The sequence below is a fragment of the Dendrobates tinctorius genome, unplaced genomic scaffold (genome assembly GCF_039654945.1).
Source record: "Dendrobates tinctorius isolate UK_male_01 unplaced genomic scaffold, ASM3965494v1 ptg000120l, whole genome shotgun sequence".
In the NCBI taxonomy this organism is placed as follows: Eukaryota; Metazoa; Chordata; class Amphibia; order Anura; family Dendrobatidae; genus Dendrobates; species Dendrobates tinctorius.
In genome coordinates this window covers 39,975,713-39,992,110 of record NW_027361788.1, presented here as the reverse complement: position 1 = coordinate 39,992,110, position 16,398 = coordinate 39,975,713, and the positions used below count along the sequence as shown (strand labels likewise).

At 46.2% G+C, this 16,398-nt stretch overlaps 1 protein-coding gene across 2 annotated transcripts in view; it reads left to right on the top strand.

Annotated features, from left to right (window-relative positions):
• Positions 1-281: 281 nt before the first annotated feature.
• ARRDC1 (arrestin domain containing 1) overlaps positions 282-16,398 on the top strand; it is a 53,881-nt gene continuing 37,764 nt past the window's right edge. The window contains exon 1 of one of the 2 annotated variants that reach the window (XM_073541192.1): positions 282-478. In XM_073541192.1, the coding sequence (XP_073397293.1) occupies positions 361-478 (118 nt within the window). In that variant the 5' untranslated portion in view covers positions 282-360. Of the gene's footprint in view, positions 479-525; positions 675-16,398 lie in introns of those variants that run through there. The other variant, XM_073541193.1, reaches the window with a different exon arrangement.

Below are 16,398 nucleotides of genomic sequence, written 5' to 3'. Positions count from 1 at the left end.
GCGGTTTCCTCCATTTTGACACACGATTGCATCTTATCTGACACATTGTGTTTCTGACATGTGGTAACGTCCAGGTACAAGCTACGCAACAGCCGCCATTGATTTGATCATTCTTTTAGTACCTTACGACCCATGATGAGCCCTCCTTACGGATGACTGGTGGAGGTAGGACATGATCACACTGATGCAGAGAGGAGATGGTGAGGGCCGGAGTCTGGACAGCAGCGGGCGCCCCCTCCTCACTGACAGCGAGGACAGGCAGCAGGGGGCGTGGCGCCGCGGAGGGCGGGGCCGTGACGTCAGGCAGGCAGTGGGGCAGGCTGCGGGCAGAGGCTGTGGAGCCGCAGTCAGCGCTCGGCCATGGGGAAGGTGCAGCTGTTCGAGATCAGCCTGAGGGACAACCGGGTGATCTACACTCCGGGGGAGTCACTGTGCGGGACTGTCACCATCAGGACCACTGCGGCCCTTGCCTATAAAAGTGAGTACACATGGGCACCAGCCCTGTGCCCACTCCCAGGCGGCACCTACTATACAGGATGATCAGTGCCCAAGGGTGCCACCCTAATATACCTCCTTACCAGTGCTGCTGGGGGCTCGGTCACTTCTAAGTACCAAGTTGTGCTCACCTGTAAAGGTGCGTGCCATGAGCCCCCATGGGTGCCACGCAGGTACAGGTATGTTCCCTATACCCGGGTTCCTGGGAATAGATGTTTTTTTAAACCCCTCACAGACTTAGCCCCTTGGAGACAGTGAGGAAGGGGTTAATGCCACCATGTAAAGGTGGGCACAGTAGTGCCACACAGCCGTCCGCTGTGCTACTTCCACATGTTGCAGAAGTACAGATCAAGAGTGTCTTAATTACCTGGGACTTGTAGTTCCACACCAACCCCCTTTCCATATACTGTGCTGGTCCAGTGCTAGCCCCCAAGCTCCTTGCACTGCCCAGGCTGGGCCCTGTCCTCCCCTCCGCTCTGATAATCCAGATTAGCGCCAGGTCTCCACCTCCCACATTCCTTGGAGTAACTCCCTGGCAGCCCCCTCCCCTGGGGGTCACTCCAGAGCAGAACCTGTTCCTTTCCACCATGTTCCCTAATCAAACAGGTGTGTAAAGGCCAATGCAAAAGTATTAGCGCTCTACCTCTTCCCTGGGACTCTGCAGTGGTTAAATCGGGCCCATTGGATGCCTTCTGACCTCCCTGTGCCCCCCATTGGACCTAGGTTTCTGTAGGGTGGGTGGCATTCTGTATGGGTTTGTGCGGACCCCTTTGTACTGCAGCGGGTTTATCTGTTTTTGTTCCTTTGTTATTGTATTTTTGACTTTGTGGAGAATAGTGGGTACTTCTGCATCGATGATGTTACGCCCCTGCCATGGCGCGGCGTGCCCAATACCTGCCCATCGTGCAGCGTTTCGGGAGATCTCAGCAAATCCATAGAATTTCTGTAACAAAACCCGCACACACTTTCTGCTCCTGAGAATCCGCAGTGTAACAGTGCCGTGCCAACTACCCTTAGGTTAGGCGTTCCCGTGGCATGTGATGGTCAAAAACTAAGCCGACCTAAAAGGTTTCACCTGCACTTTCTGCGACTGTGGGTAGTTGTAGGCCGTCTCTAGCTGCGGCGTTATCTCTCGTGTAGTGCAATATTGCCCTGCAAGTGCCACGAGTGGGCAAATACGCACCTGGCAAAGAATCCAGTCACTGCCAATTCAGCTACTCTCGGTTATCAGTGAGTCCAGAAACCTTCCTGCCCTGGTGATCACTCCTGTATCTCCAGGATCCATACGTTACATATACGTGGAAATGATTCTCTCCACTTATTATGGGATGGGACATCATATGAGCTCCTTGTTTTCTGCTGCCTGGTGCTGATTGTTTGTGCTTCCGGTTGGGAATGTGGCGCACAATGCCATTACCCTGGAGATGGTTTTGGTCTCCTCCTCAACCTGCTGTGGTCGGATTGAGGAATTTTAAAGGTGGGGGTGATGGGTGAGGCTTGGCAGCTGCTGCCAGGGCCGGGCTGACCACAGATCGCATGTGCTACTAGTGTGGTGTGGATTTCCTGTGTGGAAGAAAGGGTCATTATGTCGTGTGCCATCTGATGCCACATTGTGGTGGACGGCCAACACTGTGTGCCTCCTTTATTGCAGTAAACACTCCATCTTCCGCCATATAAGCCATGCACTGTGAGGGTAGGTCCACAGGTCAGCCCCAAATCTGCTACATATCACCCATGCAACGTGGAAAGTGGGGAAATCCACACCAGAACTGTGGATATGAGAATCTGCACCAAAGGTTCCTATTCATATGGGAAAAGACTAGATTTAAAGGGGTTGTGATTTCCTCAAATAACAAATATTTATATAGCGCCAACATGTTCCGCAGGGCTTTACAATCCAACAGTACATATATAACAATCATAAGGAACAAAGTTAACGATAATACAATAATGAATGCAAAGATACCGATGACCGTGCTCGCAAGGTTCATTCCCCTTCTTTCATCCCTGTGGATCCAGCACAGGCCGGGCCACTCCAGCAGTCAGCGGCACCATCTGGAGGTCGCAGGTCTTCTGAAGCCTTTCAATGGCTGCAGTGGTTAGGTGAGTGAAACAGGACATCATCAGTGACACGTCCGATGACTCGCTCTTCCAGTCACCACCCTCTGCATAGGCTGAAAATTGGGCAAATGAGCCCTCGGAATAATACTCTCTCCTGATCGCTAGTTCCTGGCTGCAATCGGCCGGCTGAATCATTCTTGCGGACCCTAAAATGATCATTGTCAGGAGCGCCACATCAGGCCGTACTCTGATGCTTACCGGTGTTGGCATGGCTGCTGCCTGAGAGTTAACAGGAAAGCAGCGCAATGTTGGAACTAGTGCAAAACGTAAGATGTAAGGGAAGATAAATGTAGTGATATATTGGAGCGTCTACATGATACAAAGTTTCTTCCTACATTTGCCTTTCTCTCCATCCTTCCCCCTGTAAGCTTGGGTGACCAAACATGCACACGGTCAGGGCTGAAATTCAGTGCCTTCTTCTTGGGACCACAATATTCCCAGTTTTCCTGTCTGTAAGAGTTAATACGTGCTGAGTAAGCCACCTCTCCGGGTTATCTATTTTTGTTCACGGAAGAAGCTGATTGCACGGCTATTTCTATAGGAGCCGAGGATTCTATACTTCCATCGCTTTTGTATTTGCTGCCTTAGGATTGCTCTTCCTATAATTAACGTATAACGCCCGTGTGGGCAGCGGGGCGTTGGTGACATCCTTACACACTGGCTATTCAAGCTTGTGATATTGTGTTTATGAATATGTAATTCCCAGCTGTGACCTGGCAGCGAGCCAGCATCTGGTGGAAACCCCACACCTCTCACAATGCACCGCAGAGGGGTGGAATAACGTGGGAGATCCTGAGAGCTAACAGGAAAACAGCTGGGGTTTTTTTCCTCTTCTCTGCAGGGTCTAGGCCATGTTTAGGGTCCAGAGGGCTGGGATAAAATGTGACTGTTAGGGTTCGCTCACACTGCTGTACAAAAATCAGTCCCATTCCCATCCAGAAAAGTGGTGTGATTTTCCCCCCCCCCCACACTGTGTGCTGTTTTTGTATACCTTTTTTTTTTATTTTACTCAGCAGCTATTAGTCTTTTACAAGACCAATTACAGTTTTACAGTTTCCTATGCTACAGAATTGTAATGTATCCGTAAAGATCGGATGCAGTACTGACAGCATGTTCCTTTTTTTTTTTTTTTTTTTTTTTTTTTTTCCCCTCACTCTGGATACAGCTGAGAAAAAATCCTGAATCCTCACTTCCTCATTGAACACCATTTTTTTTTTTTTTTCTCGCAATACGCTCAGATTTATATGCTAGAGAGGGCAAACCCTTAGGACTCCTACTCACATGCAAGAAACTCGGACGAGTCTCGCCCGTCAATACCCGGCACTGCCGTCGGCAATCAGATCGGTATTTCTATGCAGCTGAAGCGTTCTGATCCGAGTGCCGGAGGCAGTGCCGGGTATTGACGCACGAGACTTGTCCGAGTTTCTCGCATGTGAGTATGAGCCCTTAGGCCAGGATCAAACGGCCATCGATTCTCTCATGGGAGAGAATTGGGCTGATTATGCTAATGACACAGTCAGAGTTTGAGCCGACTGTCATCTTGCTATACTGTGACTCTTCATATGAGTGAATCGCAGCACAGGTGCGGAGAAGTTGGAGAACTTATTTTCTCCATGTTCTCCAGTGCCTCTATGCGAGAACATCGGACTGCACTCGAATAACATCCGAGTTCAGCCCGATGTTTCACATGCACCCATAGACTTGTATGTATGCACTCGTAGATCTGCACTACCTCAGTATACAGTGGGTACGGAAAGTATTCAGACCCCTTTAAATTTTTCACTCTTTGTTTCATTGCAGCCATTTGGTAAATTCAAAAAAGTTAATTGTTGTCTCATTATTGTACACTCCGCACCCCATCTTGCCTGAAAAAAAAAACAGAAATGTAGAAATTTTTGCAAATTTATTAAAAAAGAAACTGAAATATCACATGGTCACAAGTATTCAGACCCTTTGGTCAGACACTCCTATGCTGTCCATTTCCTTGTGATCCTCCTTGAGATGGTTCTACTCCTTCATTGGAGTCCAGCAGTGTTTAATTAATCCCTTAATGACCAGGGGTATTTTTGGTTTTGCATTTTCATTTTTTTTGCTCCCCTTCTTCCCAGAGCCATAACTTCTTTATTTTTTGGTCAAAATGGCCATGTGAGGGCTTGTTTTTTTGTGGGACGAGGTGTACTTTTAAACAACATCATTAGTTTTACCGTGTTCTGTAACAGAAAATGGGGAAAAAAAATTTCAAGTGCGGTTATATTGCAAAAAATGGGCAATCCCAAAATTTTTTGTTTGGCTTTTTTACTAGGTTCACTAAATGGTAAAACTGACCTGCCATTATGATTCTCCAGGTCATTACGAGTTAATACATACCAAACATGTCTAGGTTCTTTTTTTTTACCTAAGTGGTGAAAAAATATTCCAAAGTTTGTATTAAAAAAAAAAAAAAAAATTGCCATTTTCCAAGACCCGTAGCATCTTCATTTTTCAGGATCTGAGGCCGGGTGACGGCTTATATTTTGGTTGTCGAGCTGACATTTTTATTGATGCCATTTTGGTGCAGATACGTTCTTTTGATCGCCCGTTATTGCATTTTATTGCAGTGTTGCAGCGACCCAAAAAAGTAATTCTGGCGGTACGATTTTTTTTCTCGCTACGCCGTTTACCGATTTGATTAACTTTGTTTTTTATATTGATAGATTTTTTATTTTTTAAATATTTTTCCACTTTTTTTTACTTTTTGCATGCTTTCATAGTCTCCATGGGAGACTAGAAGCTGCAGTTGTTCAATCGCCTCTGATACATACAGCAGGGCTGCGCTCTATGTATCAGAAATGCTCACTTGCTATGAGCACCGACAACCCGGCGGCGCTCATAGCGATCCAACAGTGACAACCATAGGGGCCTTCTCCTGACCCCGGGTTGTCATGCCAACTCGTTGGCGACAAGCAGTAATGTGACACGGGGAGGCGTCCAATGACGGACTGTGTCCGTCACTGGATGGTAAGGGGTTAAGCTGACAGGACTTGATTTGTAAAGGCACACACCTGTCTATATAAGACCTCACAGTGCATGTCAGACCAAATGAGAACCATGAGGTCAAAGGAACTGGCCAAGGAGCTCTGAGACAGAATTGTGGCAAGGCACAGATCTGACCAAGGTTACAAAAGAATTTCTGCAGTATTCAAGGTTCCTAAGAGCAAAGTAGCCTCCATAATCCTTAAATGGAAGAAGTTTGGGACCACTAGAAGCCTTCCTAGACCTGGCTGTCCAGCCAAACTGAGCAATTGTGGGAGAAGAGCCTTTGTGAGAGAGATAAAGAAGAACCCCAAGATCACTGTGGCTGAGCTCCACAGATGCAGTAGGGAGATGGGAGAAAGTTCCACAAAGTCAGCAATCACTGCAGCCCTCCATCAGTCGGGCCTTTATGGCAGAATGGCTGGACGAAGGCTTCTCCTCAGTGCCAGACATATGAAAGCCTGCATAGAGTTTGCTAAAAAACACATGAAGGACTCCCAGACTTTGAGAAATAACATTCACTGGTCTGATGAGACTAAGAACTTTTTGGTGAGAATTCTAAGTGGTATGTGTGGAGAAAACCAGACACTGCTCATCACCTGCCCAATACAATCCCAACAGTGAAACATGGTGGTGGCAGCAGTGGCGTAGCAACTGTTTGTGGCGCCCGGGGCGGTCGAAAAATTTGCCGCCCCTTTGGTCAATGATAATCCGGATTCCGGAAGCATCCGAAGAGCCCACACTACACTCAAAGATATAATTTTTAGTCTGCTACTAAAGGTACAGTCACACTTAGCGATCTACCAGTGATATGACGCGGTCAGGATCGCTGGTACATCGCTAAGTGGTCGCTAGTGAGCTGCCACACAGGCAGATCTCACCAGCGACATCGCTGGGGACGGGGGTCGCTACTTACCAGTCAGACGTGGCGATCCTACGTCCTCCCGCCCGGCTCCACGCTCGTCGCTCGTCTCGCCGCAGGAAGCTGACGACAAGAAACAGTCCTGGACGTTCTCGCGCGATCAGCTATAATCAGCGGGGGAGCGGGTCGTAGGTAAGTATCACACACAGCGATGTCGCTAGCAATATCGCTATATCGTCACAAGTTATAGCGATATTGCTAGCGATATCACTTAGTGTAACAGTACCTTTACTCTGCTGTTATTATTTCTAAATTTCTAGACTTTCATCTTCTTGCAGTTCTCTATATATACACGGGTATAGGATGTGTATGAAATCCAGCAGACCTGTGTATGCGGTCATACATGATGAGAGAGGAACCCCGGCCCCTGCACTCGGCTGGGGGCCACCGTACGGCTGTGTACTTAAGGAGCATCCCCAGAATGACAACCGATGGCGGCGGTGTGACATCACATCACTACGACCATTAGACAGGACGGCTAGATGAGGTCTCCACCATCATCTACGACGCAGGACAGAACACTGCAGATGATTGGTGGCATTGGACTGGCTGCAGCGGTCACGCGACACCCCTTCCAGACATTGATGACCATAGATTGCCCAAGACTCTGCTGTGAGCGTGATGAGCGGCGCTGATCCAGGGGGCAAGAATAGGATTTGGGGGTCTCGGCTTAATTATTCCACCTTGGACCCAACAATAAGTGATGGAAATCCCCTTAAACTGTGGTGTAGAGATGAGGAGACCACCCAGCACCGGCCTCACTATCAGGGGGCGCAGAGAATTACCCCATTTATATCACATCAGGACTACAACCCCCAGCAGACACCCCCACAGTAATGTGCCTGCCCCACACCCCAGGACGCAAGTAATGAGGGGCAGTGAACTGGTGACAGTACAGACCCCAAGGAGCCCTTGTGGGGTCCCAGACGAGGACTGTGGGCTGCCAGTGTGTGCGCCCACCTCCACCTGCCCTGCTGTACTGGGCACAGGAATGGCGCTGGTGTCGGGCACTCACACACCACCGGAGACCTCTCACCTTGTCAGACGGCGGCTCCGCCATGAATGAATGGGGCCTCGGCCCATCCTCCCGGGAAGGCTGCCAGCGTCCCCACTTCCTCCACAGCCCCCAGCGCCGAAGCCGCCTCAGTACCGAGGAGCAAAGGCTGGAGGGGGCGGGACGCTGCTGAACGACGTCACAGCCCGCCCCTTCTATCGATGGCGAACAGGCCGCTCTGCTCAGCCTCATGTGCCCGCACACAGGCCGGCCCGATGCTGCTGCACTGTGCCTCCGCGCTTCTCCCACAGAGGAGATGAATTGCTGCCGCGCCGCCCCCACACACGTGCCGCCTGGGGCGGACCGCCCCCCCACGCTACGCCACTGGGTGGCAGCATCATGCTACGGGGGTGTTTTTCAGCTGCAGGGACAGGACGACTGGCTGCAACTGAAGGAAAAATGAATGTGGCCAAGTACAGAGATATCCTGGATGAAAACCTCTTCCAGAGTGATCTGGACCTCAGATTTGGCCGAAGGTTCACCTTCCAACAAGACAATGACACTAAGCACACAGCTAAAATAACAAAGGAGTGGCTTCAGAACAACTCTGTGACCATTTCTGACTGGTCCAGCCAGAGCCCTGACCTAAACCCAATTGAGCATCTCTGGAGAGACCTGAAAATGGCTGTCCACAAACATTCACCATCCAACTTGACGGAACTGTAGAGGATCTGAAAGGAAGAATGGCAGAGGATCCCCAAATCCAGGTGAGAAAAACTTGTTGCATCATTTCCAAGAAGACTCATGGCTGTACTAGCTCAAAAGGGTGCTTCTACTCAATACTGAGCAAAGGGGCTGAATACTTATGACCATGTGATTTTTTTTTTTTTTCACTTTTAATTTTTAATAAATTTACAAAAATTTCTACATTTTTATTTTTTTCAGTTAAGATGGGGTGCAGAGTGTACATTAATGAGAAAAAATGAACTTTTTTGAATTTACCAAATGGCTGCAATGAGACAGAGTGAAAAATGTAACGGGTTCTGAATACTTTCCGTATCCACTGTATAACACTGGTCCAAGTGCTATCTGATAACATGGCCGAGTACTATGTGATGCTTTATGTCAGTGTGAGCGAGCCTTTAGCTCCAGGAAATATCTTCATACTGCGTCTTTTTCTGTTGCTGATAAAAACGCTGGAAAGAACCATCCTTAAAGTTCAATGGTTAAAGAAGGATTCGCAGTTTGTGTGTTCAGGCTTCTGAGGATCTTTTAAATGCTTCAGGTTTTCAGAGACCCCAAACATTTTAAAAGAAGCGACATCCAGTCTTCATGGGTTTTTCACCAGGAAAACGCTGCATGGAAGTCAATGGAAAGGACAAAAAGACACCTGGGCTTTTTCTTTTTTTTTTTGTTTTGTTTTGTAAGTGTTTTCACCTTTCAAAATTGTGAGTTAAAGTTGAATTTATATAAAAAAAAAAAAAAATCAGGATTAAAAAACCAATAAAGATGCCAAAAAACACTGAAACATTAACAATGAAACATCAGTAAGTGACTAAAAACACTAAAAAAAAAACCCTCTCCAAGGGTGCAGTCAGACAGCCATATAAATCTGTCCGAGATCAGAATGTAATTCTCATACTGGTCAGCATCTCTCCCGGCCCAAGCGTGAAAGCATGTATTTCTATACAGCTGTCTCGCTTGGGTTCGGATACCCGCTGACCAGTCCATGCCCTGCGTTCTGATCTCAGTCCAACTTATACGGCCATGTGCACACGATGAGTATTTGGTGCCTATTTTAGCTCAGTATTTGTCTTTTCAATAATTTTATTGGATTTTTCAAGATAAATATGGGAAAGGGAACCAAGGGAGGAAAATGGGGGTAAGGACTAATATTTAAAAGGATACAAAATAAGGAAAAGGGGAGAGCTAGGTTTATACAGTTGTGATAAGATACAATTTAAAAGCAACTACATATCAAGCAATGGTAACATGTATAGATTTTTCCAAAAGTTCAGTAAAGTATACTGTAACAGTGTTCCAAAGTAGTACTAAGATTATTCAGTTAACAAGAGGCACAATCCCAAACATCCCATTTTTTTGGTGTATTTTTTTTTTTTATATAAAGATTTACTAAGGCATACCTGTATTCTAAGGATTTGTTTAGGGAGATTTTTTTCAAGAATATCCGAAAATTTAGGTATATCAGGTTTCTTCCAATAAAAAGCTATTGAAACTTTAACCACAAAAAAAAATATGTATCAGAACATATCTATACGAAGGAGGTAAGGGTAGGTGCACACGGTCAGTAAATGCTGCGGGTTAGATGCTGGGTTTTTGCGATGTTAAAGCATAGTGGATGGGATTTAAAGAAATCCCATGCCCACTATGCGACCAGAGACGCCCGCGGCTCACCTGTGGAGATGGACATGCGCCGCATCATTCCAGACCGCAGCGTGTCAATTTCTCTTGCGGAGACGCGAGATTCCCCAACAGAAATTTCACCTGTACAATGTATTAGACATGGTGATTCCGCACGGTTCGTGAATACCTGCGTTCCATAGCCGGCAGCGCTTTGGACGTAGCTCATGTCCGCTGCGTCCAAAGCGCTGCCAATTACTGAACATCTGCACATACCCTAAATCTTCCATATTTAACTAATGGAAGGCCAACTGAAGCGATATTACCTTTTTTTTTACTAAATTGTTAATCTAAGTAGACACTTGTGTTTTGGACCATTCCAGAAAATGTGGAGTAGGTTGCTCAACTGCCCACAGTTCCTCCAACAAAGCGGGGCGTGATCACGATTAATATGAGCTAGACTGGAGAGTGTATAGTACCATTTTATCAACATTTTGAAATTGGATTCTTACAGGGACATTAGAACATTGGAATATTATGAAAATTTCAAAGCATTTTCCCATTGATCTAAAGAGAAAGTGGTTTGAAGATCGGGTTTCCCATTTGATCATGTATGAAGATTTTGCTGAAAGATGTGTCTCTATTGAAATAGTTATATAACTTGTGTTCTATAAAATTGTGATTAATATTAGTTGAGTATACCTACCCTTTCAGAGATGGGAGATTTGTTGAGCAGAAGTCTGCACTGAATCCTTTACGAGCAGGAAGATTGAAAAATTACCTGAGTATCTGTAAGCCAAAACCAGGAGAGGACCAGTCATAGCGAAAGTATAATAGAAACACGTCACCACTTCTGAATTTTGTGCCCACTCCTGGTTTTGGCTTACATATACTGATGTAAAATTTTCTTTTTTATTTATTTTACTCATTTATATAGCGCCATTAATTCCACAGTGCTTTACAGACATTATTGGCACTGTCCCCGATGGAGCTCACAATAAATTACTGACCAAATACTAAATTTATGCACGTGGCCTAAGACTTGTAAAAGGCCAGAAGGAAAGAGCGATTCCTAAAGCCTTTTTCTCTTTGAAAAATGTTTTTGATTGCTGGTAAAAAAGATGTAGTATGACCAATCGCCTCACAGGGAAATAGCAGATTTCTCTTTCTCCTTGCAGGTGTCTACGTTTACTAGCCATGAGGTCTTAGGCCTCTTTCACACATCAGTTTTTTGCCTTCAGGCGCGATCCGGCTTTTTTTTGTAAAACCGGATCCGGCAAAATGCAATGCCGGATCCGGTTTTTCCCCATTGACTTGCATTAGCGCCGGATGGCATTGCGTTTCATCCGTTTTTTGCCGGATCCGGCAACTTGTCTCATTCCGGCGTCTGGAAAAAACTGCTACTGTAACGTTTTTTGTCTCCGGCGAAAAAGCCGGAAGCGCCGGATCCGGCGCTTCCAGCTTTTTGCTACAATGAAAGTCTATGGGCGCCGGAATGCGCCGGATCCAGAAAAAGACGGATCCAGCCACCGGATCCGGCTTTTTTAAGTCTGCGCATGCTCAGATCCAATTGGCCAGCCCCCAGGAACAGAGACGGATCCAGCAAAAAAACGGATCCGTTTCTACAATTCTCCAAAATTTTTGCTGGATCCGTTTTTTCTAAAAAAAAAAAAGCCGGATCCTGCCTGACGGCAAAAAACTGATGTGTGAAAGTAGCCTTAGTAGGGTATAAACTATATGAGGCAGGTTCCCTATTAGCCAGAGCAAAAAGCTACTAACCATGATTTGTGCTACCGATCCCTGATTTTTATTTTGATATAATTAAACAGATCAGACGAACGAGTGCTTTGCCGATCGGTGGCACGTTTACACCAACCGGCGATGGGGAACAAGCTTTCTTACGAACGCTGGTTTGCCGAACTCTGCCGTCCCCGTGGTTTTTGTTTGGTTTGCTGCGGTGATGACGTAACGTACAACTGCTGCAGCCAATCACTGGCCTCAGCGATCTCAGGCGTGCGTGCAGTAATATACCCAGTGGTTTTCTTACCGTGCTTGCCCCGTAATAGGGTATTTCAAAACTTTTTTTTTTTTTAATGCTCGTCTTGGTTCTTTGATATAGTACAAACAAGTTGTTTGGTTTTTTGTTTTTTTTTTTCCCAATTTACATAAAGTTTCCTTTGTTCTTCTTGTCAGTGAAGGCATGAATTACTTGTACAAACTTTTACCTAACTTGTGGGGTGATGTCAGAGGAAATGTACCCGCAGCCAAAACCACCGCTCCCAGTGTGGACTTTACACAGTTATGTCAGCGCAGCAGAGTCTGATTTCTCAACACGGGAGCTGTAGTCGCACACACGTGACCGTGCATTGTGTTCCATTAGGTCAGAAGTGACTCTGCAAATTTACATAAGTAATTTGTCAAAAACATTCTTGTAAATTCTCAATACATTCTGTTCTTGGAGCTTCAGGGTGTGAGCCGATGCCTCTCCGACTATTAGGATAACATGCCTTTATGTCTCTATGGCTTTAGAGACTTATTACACATTTCCCCATAAAAGCCATGGTCTTTCCATAAAATGCGCAGAGGTGTTCAGCCTAATTAGCCGATTTGCACTTGGTCTAACAGATGAGGGTCCTGAATAAGAGGAACCCCCCCCCCCTCAATTAACAGATCTATTAAATAGTTTCTTGGGATTTACATAACTTTTAAAGAGAGAAAACCCATTAGTTTATCAGCTCTACAAAAGGATAAGTGATAATTTGGCAGATCAGTGGGGGGGGTTTGACCATTGGGACCCTCACTGATCTCCAGAGCAGGAAGCACTGAAATGCTGCATGGGAATGGAGCAGACCACCAAAAAGTACAAAAGTGTACAATGCAAGCTGATTCTGAAAATGGATTTTATTTCACGCAGACACATAACAATTAATAAAAATTGCACATGGGTAAAATAACCTAAAAGGATGTGGCTACAATAGGCCATGTCTCCTAGCACCCACTCCCCTTTGGAGCTGCTCCATTCTCTATAGCCCTGCTTATGGGAGTCTAAAAATCCTTTCACCCAAGGAACAAGTGCTTTGCTCTTTCAGCAGGTGATTAACAGCCTGTTTACACTGCCCAACTATAGCGAGAGCAGCGTTCCTGATAATCGTGCAGTGTAAATGTAGCCTCCTTTTCATTTCTTCCTGCAGCACATCCCCTTTGTTACACGAGGGGAAGCGATGTTTAGCAACAATTTAATTTTTCTGCCCACTTGATAGATGGTATTAATGACAATCGGTTTTCTGATTTGATCGCTGGACAGGTTTATGTTAGGCAATAATCCAGGACAGATGTTTACCAGGTGCAGCCTCCAAGATCTCAAGAGCGTTCGATCCTCCTGGTTATGAAATTTACATATTGGTGATATTCCTTTATATTTGATGCAGAAGTTTCTACCATTGTCAGTTTCACCTTGAAGACTTCCATACATTGGCTACAGAAACATCCCCCATTCAGATCTGTGAAATAGTGTTTACTCGCTGTACTTTCTGCTACAAATCTGCAGCGTCGGTCTTGCCCCCTTGCGTCGGTCTTGCCCCCTTGCGTCGGTCTTGCCCCCTTGCGTCGGTCTTGCCCCCTTGCGTCGGTCTTGCCCCCTTGCGTCGGTCTTGCCCCCTTGCGTCGGTCTTGCCCCCTTGCGTCGGTCTTGCCCCCTTGCGTCGGTCTTGCCCCCTTGCGTCGGTCTTGCCCCCTTGCGTCGGTCTTGCCCCCTTGCGTCGGTCTTGCCCCCTTGCGTCGGTCTTGCCCCCTTGCGTCGGTCTTGCCCCCTTGCGTCGGTCTTGCCCCCTTACAGGTCGGATGCATTATTGGGATGTCTAGTTTTTTGCATCTTTCTGAGAACAGTCGACATAAAATGGGAAGTGGTTATAAATAGTAATGATGTCTCTTATTTGTGCAATTGTTATGACTTCTCTGATTACACTTCAGGATTATGCCCGTGTCACCAAATGATGGAACAATGTGAGTGACATGGAGGAATTATTACAGGACGCAAACTAAATGTGAAAATATATTAAGGGCATATTCCCATGGGATGTATCGGCACCAAAAATGAGTGGCAAACTCCACAGTGACCGGAAAAATTACTTTCTAGCTTTCATTTGCAATTAATCCAAACACTTGTACTAATTCAGAGTTCCAGCATGTCTTCCACTCCAATCACACCTAGAGCTGCGTGCAGAATCCTTGCTGCGGACGGTTGGTAGCCTCCTGAGCGTCCATAGCTCACTGCGCTCTACAGCGTCGCCTTCTGAGAGACGCATTTTATACATTGTGATGTAAGACCACACTGTGGAAGCAATCAACGAGTCAGAACATATCTGAATGCCGCTCTTGTTAAGAGGAGTAAAGGAAATTGTGTAACTATGGCACTGAGATGAATGTAACTGTAGGTTATGTTTGTTTTTTGTAATCTGTCTGACAAAGGGTTAAGGTTAGGTCTGTCTATAAGGGAGGCTGCAGGTGATAGGGAGACCTTGAAATGGGAGAAGTTCAGGATGAGGAGGAGGCACCTCTGAGTCAGGTTTTGGGTCTGGGCCCAGACAGCTCCTTTGTTTACAGTCAAAGTAAGCGACTCTGGAAACAGGCGATCCTTCTGTATGTAATGTTACCGGGAGTAAATCAGGGGCGGCTATACATTCTGGAGGAGGGGGCGGCTGGGACCGCACATAGGGGGAGGCCTCACTTATCACTCGGTGCACTGTACAGTGTGGAGGCGCAAAAAACCCAATGCAGTCACTATAGCAGAGAAGTCCCAATCATCTGACTACACAACCCCCTCTCTGGTTATAGAGGCGCTGATGGATCTGCCTTCTTTAATGTGTATATAGCAATAATCTGGATGAACAATGACTGATGGTTCTGATTATCCAAACACATCCCACTGACGGTAAAGTGAATAACATTGATAATCCAGGGGTGCCTTGGGGATATATCAGGAGAGCAGTCAGTTCTTAATGTGGTGGATGCAGGAAAAATGGCAAGCATAGGTATCTGAGGACTGTGATAAGGGCCAAATTGTGATGGCTAGTCAACTTGGCCAGAGGATCCCCAAAAAGCCAAGTGCTGGGAGGTGTTCCCAGTATACATTGGGTCTAGGTGTGGTTGATCCCAGTATAGGACGGGTCTAGTTGTGGGTGCTCTTGGTACACGGCTCTTCTTGGTGTGGGTGTTCTCAATATAGCGTGCGTCTTGCGGTGGGTGTTCCCGGTATAGTGCCGTTCTGGGGAAGGGGGGATGTTCCCGATATAGGGCGGGAAGGGTGTGTTTCCAGTATAGGGCTGGTTTGGGGGGGGTAATTCCCAGCACAGGGCCAGTCTGGGGGGGCATTCCCAGTATAGGGCCGGTCTTGGTCATTCTGTGTGTTAAAAATCATCTGAGCAGAGCATTTTGTCTATTTGTTGGCCTAACTGCTTGTTAATGCGGCCATACCCCTTTTGATAGTTTTCGGCCAACAACTATTCTGAACTCCCCCATACACAAAATAATAATCTTCATATAGCGCCAACATATTCCGCAACGTTTTATAGTTTAGCAGTTTCAAACACAACAGTCATAAGTAACAACATTAACAATACAATAATTAAAGCAAAATAAGATGACCCTGAATAATAATCTTTATATAGCGCCAACGTATTCCACAGTGCTTGCGACAGCTTAGCCATTTGAAGACATGCCCAACTTTATTTTGATCCTGATATGTTTATAGGCAGACCCTGTAAGAAATCGGTGCCTTGCCCTTTAGGACCCCATGGTAATGTCCTATGTATATGGTGGAGTTTGTAGACTCTGGAAGGGCTTTTGGTTTCAGATCTTGTGCAACCTACTCCAAAGAAATATTTATCTTAAAGGGGTTGGCCACTACTTTTTTTTTTTTTTTTTTTTGAAGGCCTATCCTTAAGATACGCCATCAATATTTGATCGATAGCGGTGCAACACTCTGCACCCCTACCAATCCGCAGCTACCAACAGTGGCCGCCAAAAGTTAGGCTGCAGTAACTATAGAAATGACAGGGAGCACCTGAAAACTTCCGGTCGCCGCTGGTAATGGCCAATCAGATATTGATGACCTATCCTAAGGATAGTCCATCAGTAAAAAAAAAAAAAAAAAAAATTAGTGGCCAACCTCTTTAAGGCTCCCATATAGATTAGACTAATGTTAGAAAATGAAAGGATCAGCTGAAATTGGCTAACCTAGAAATTCGCACCTAGAAATGTCTGGCAGCGGCTCTCTCGTATATGACACGAGCACTCAGCAAGGTTGACTACTCCCGTATATGGGAGAGTCAAATGAGAGAGCTGCTGGATGAACAGCAGTGGCTCAGTGGTTAGCACTACAGCGCTGGTGTCCTGGGTTCAAATCCCACCAAGGAGATCTGCAAGGAGTTTGTATGTTCTCCCCATGTCTGCATGGGTTTCCTCCAGACTCTCCGGTTTCCTCCCACAATCCAAA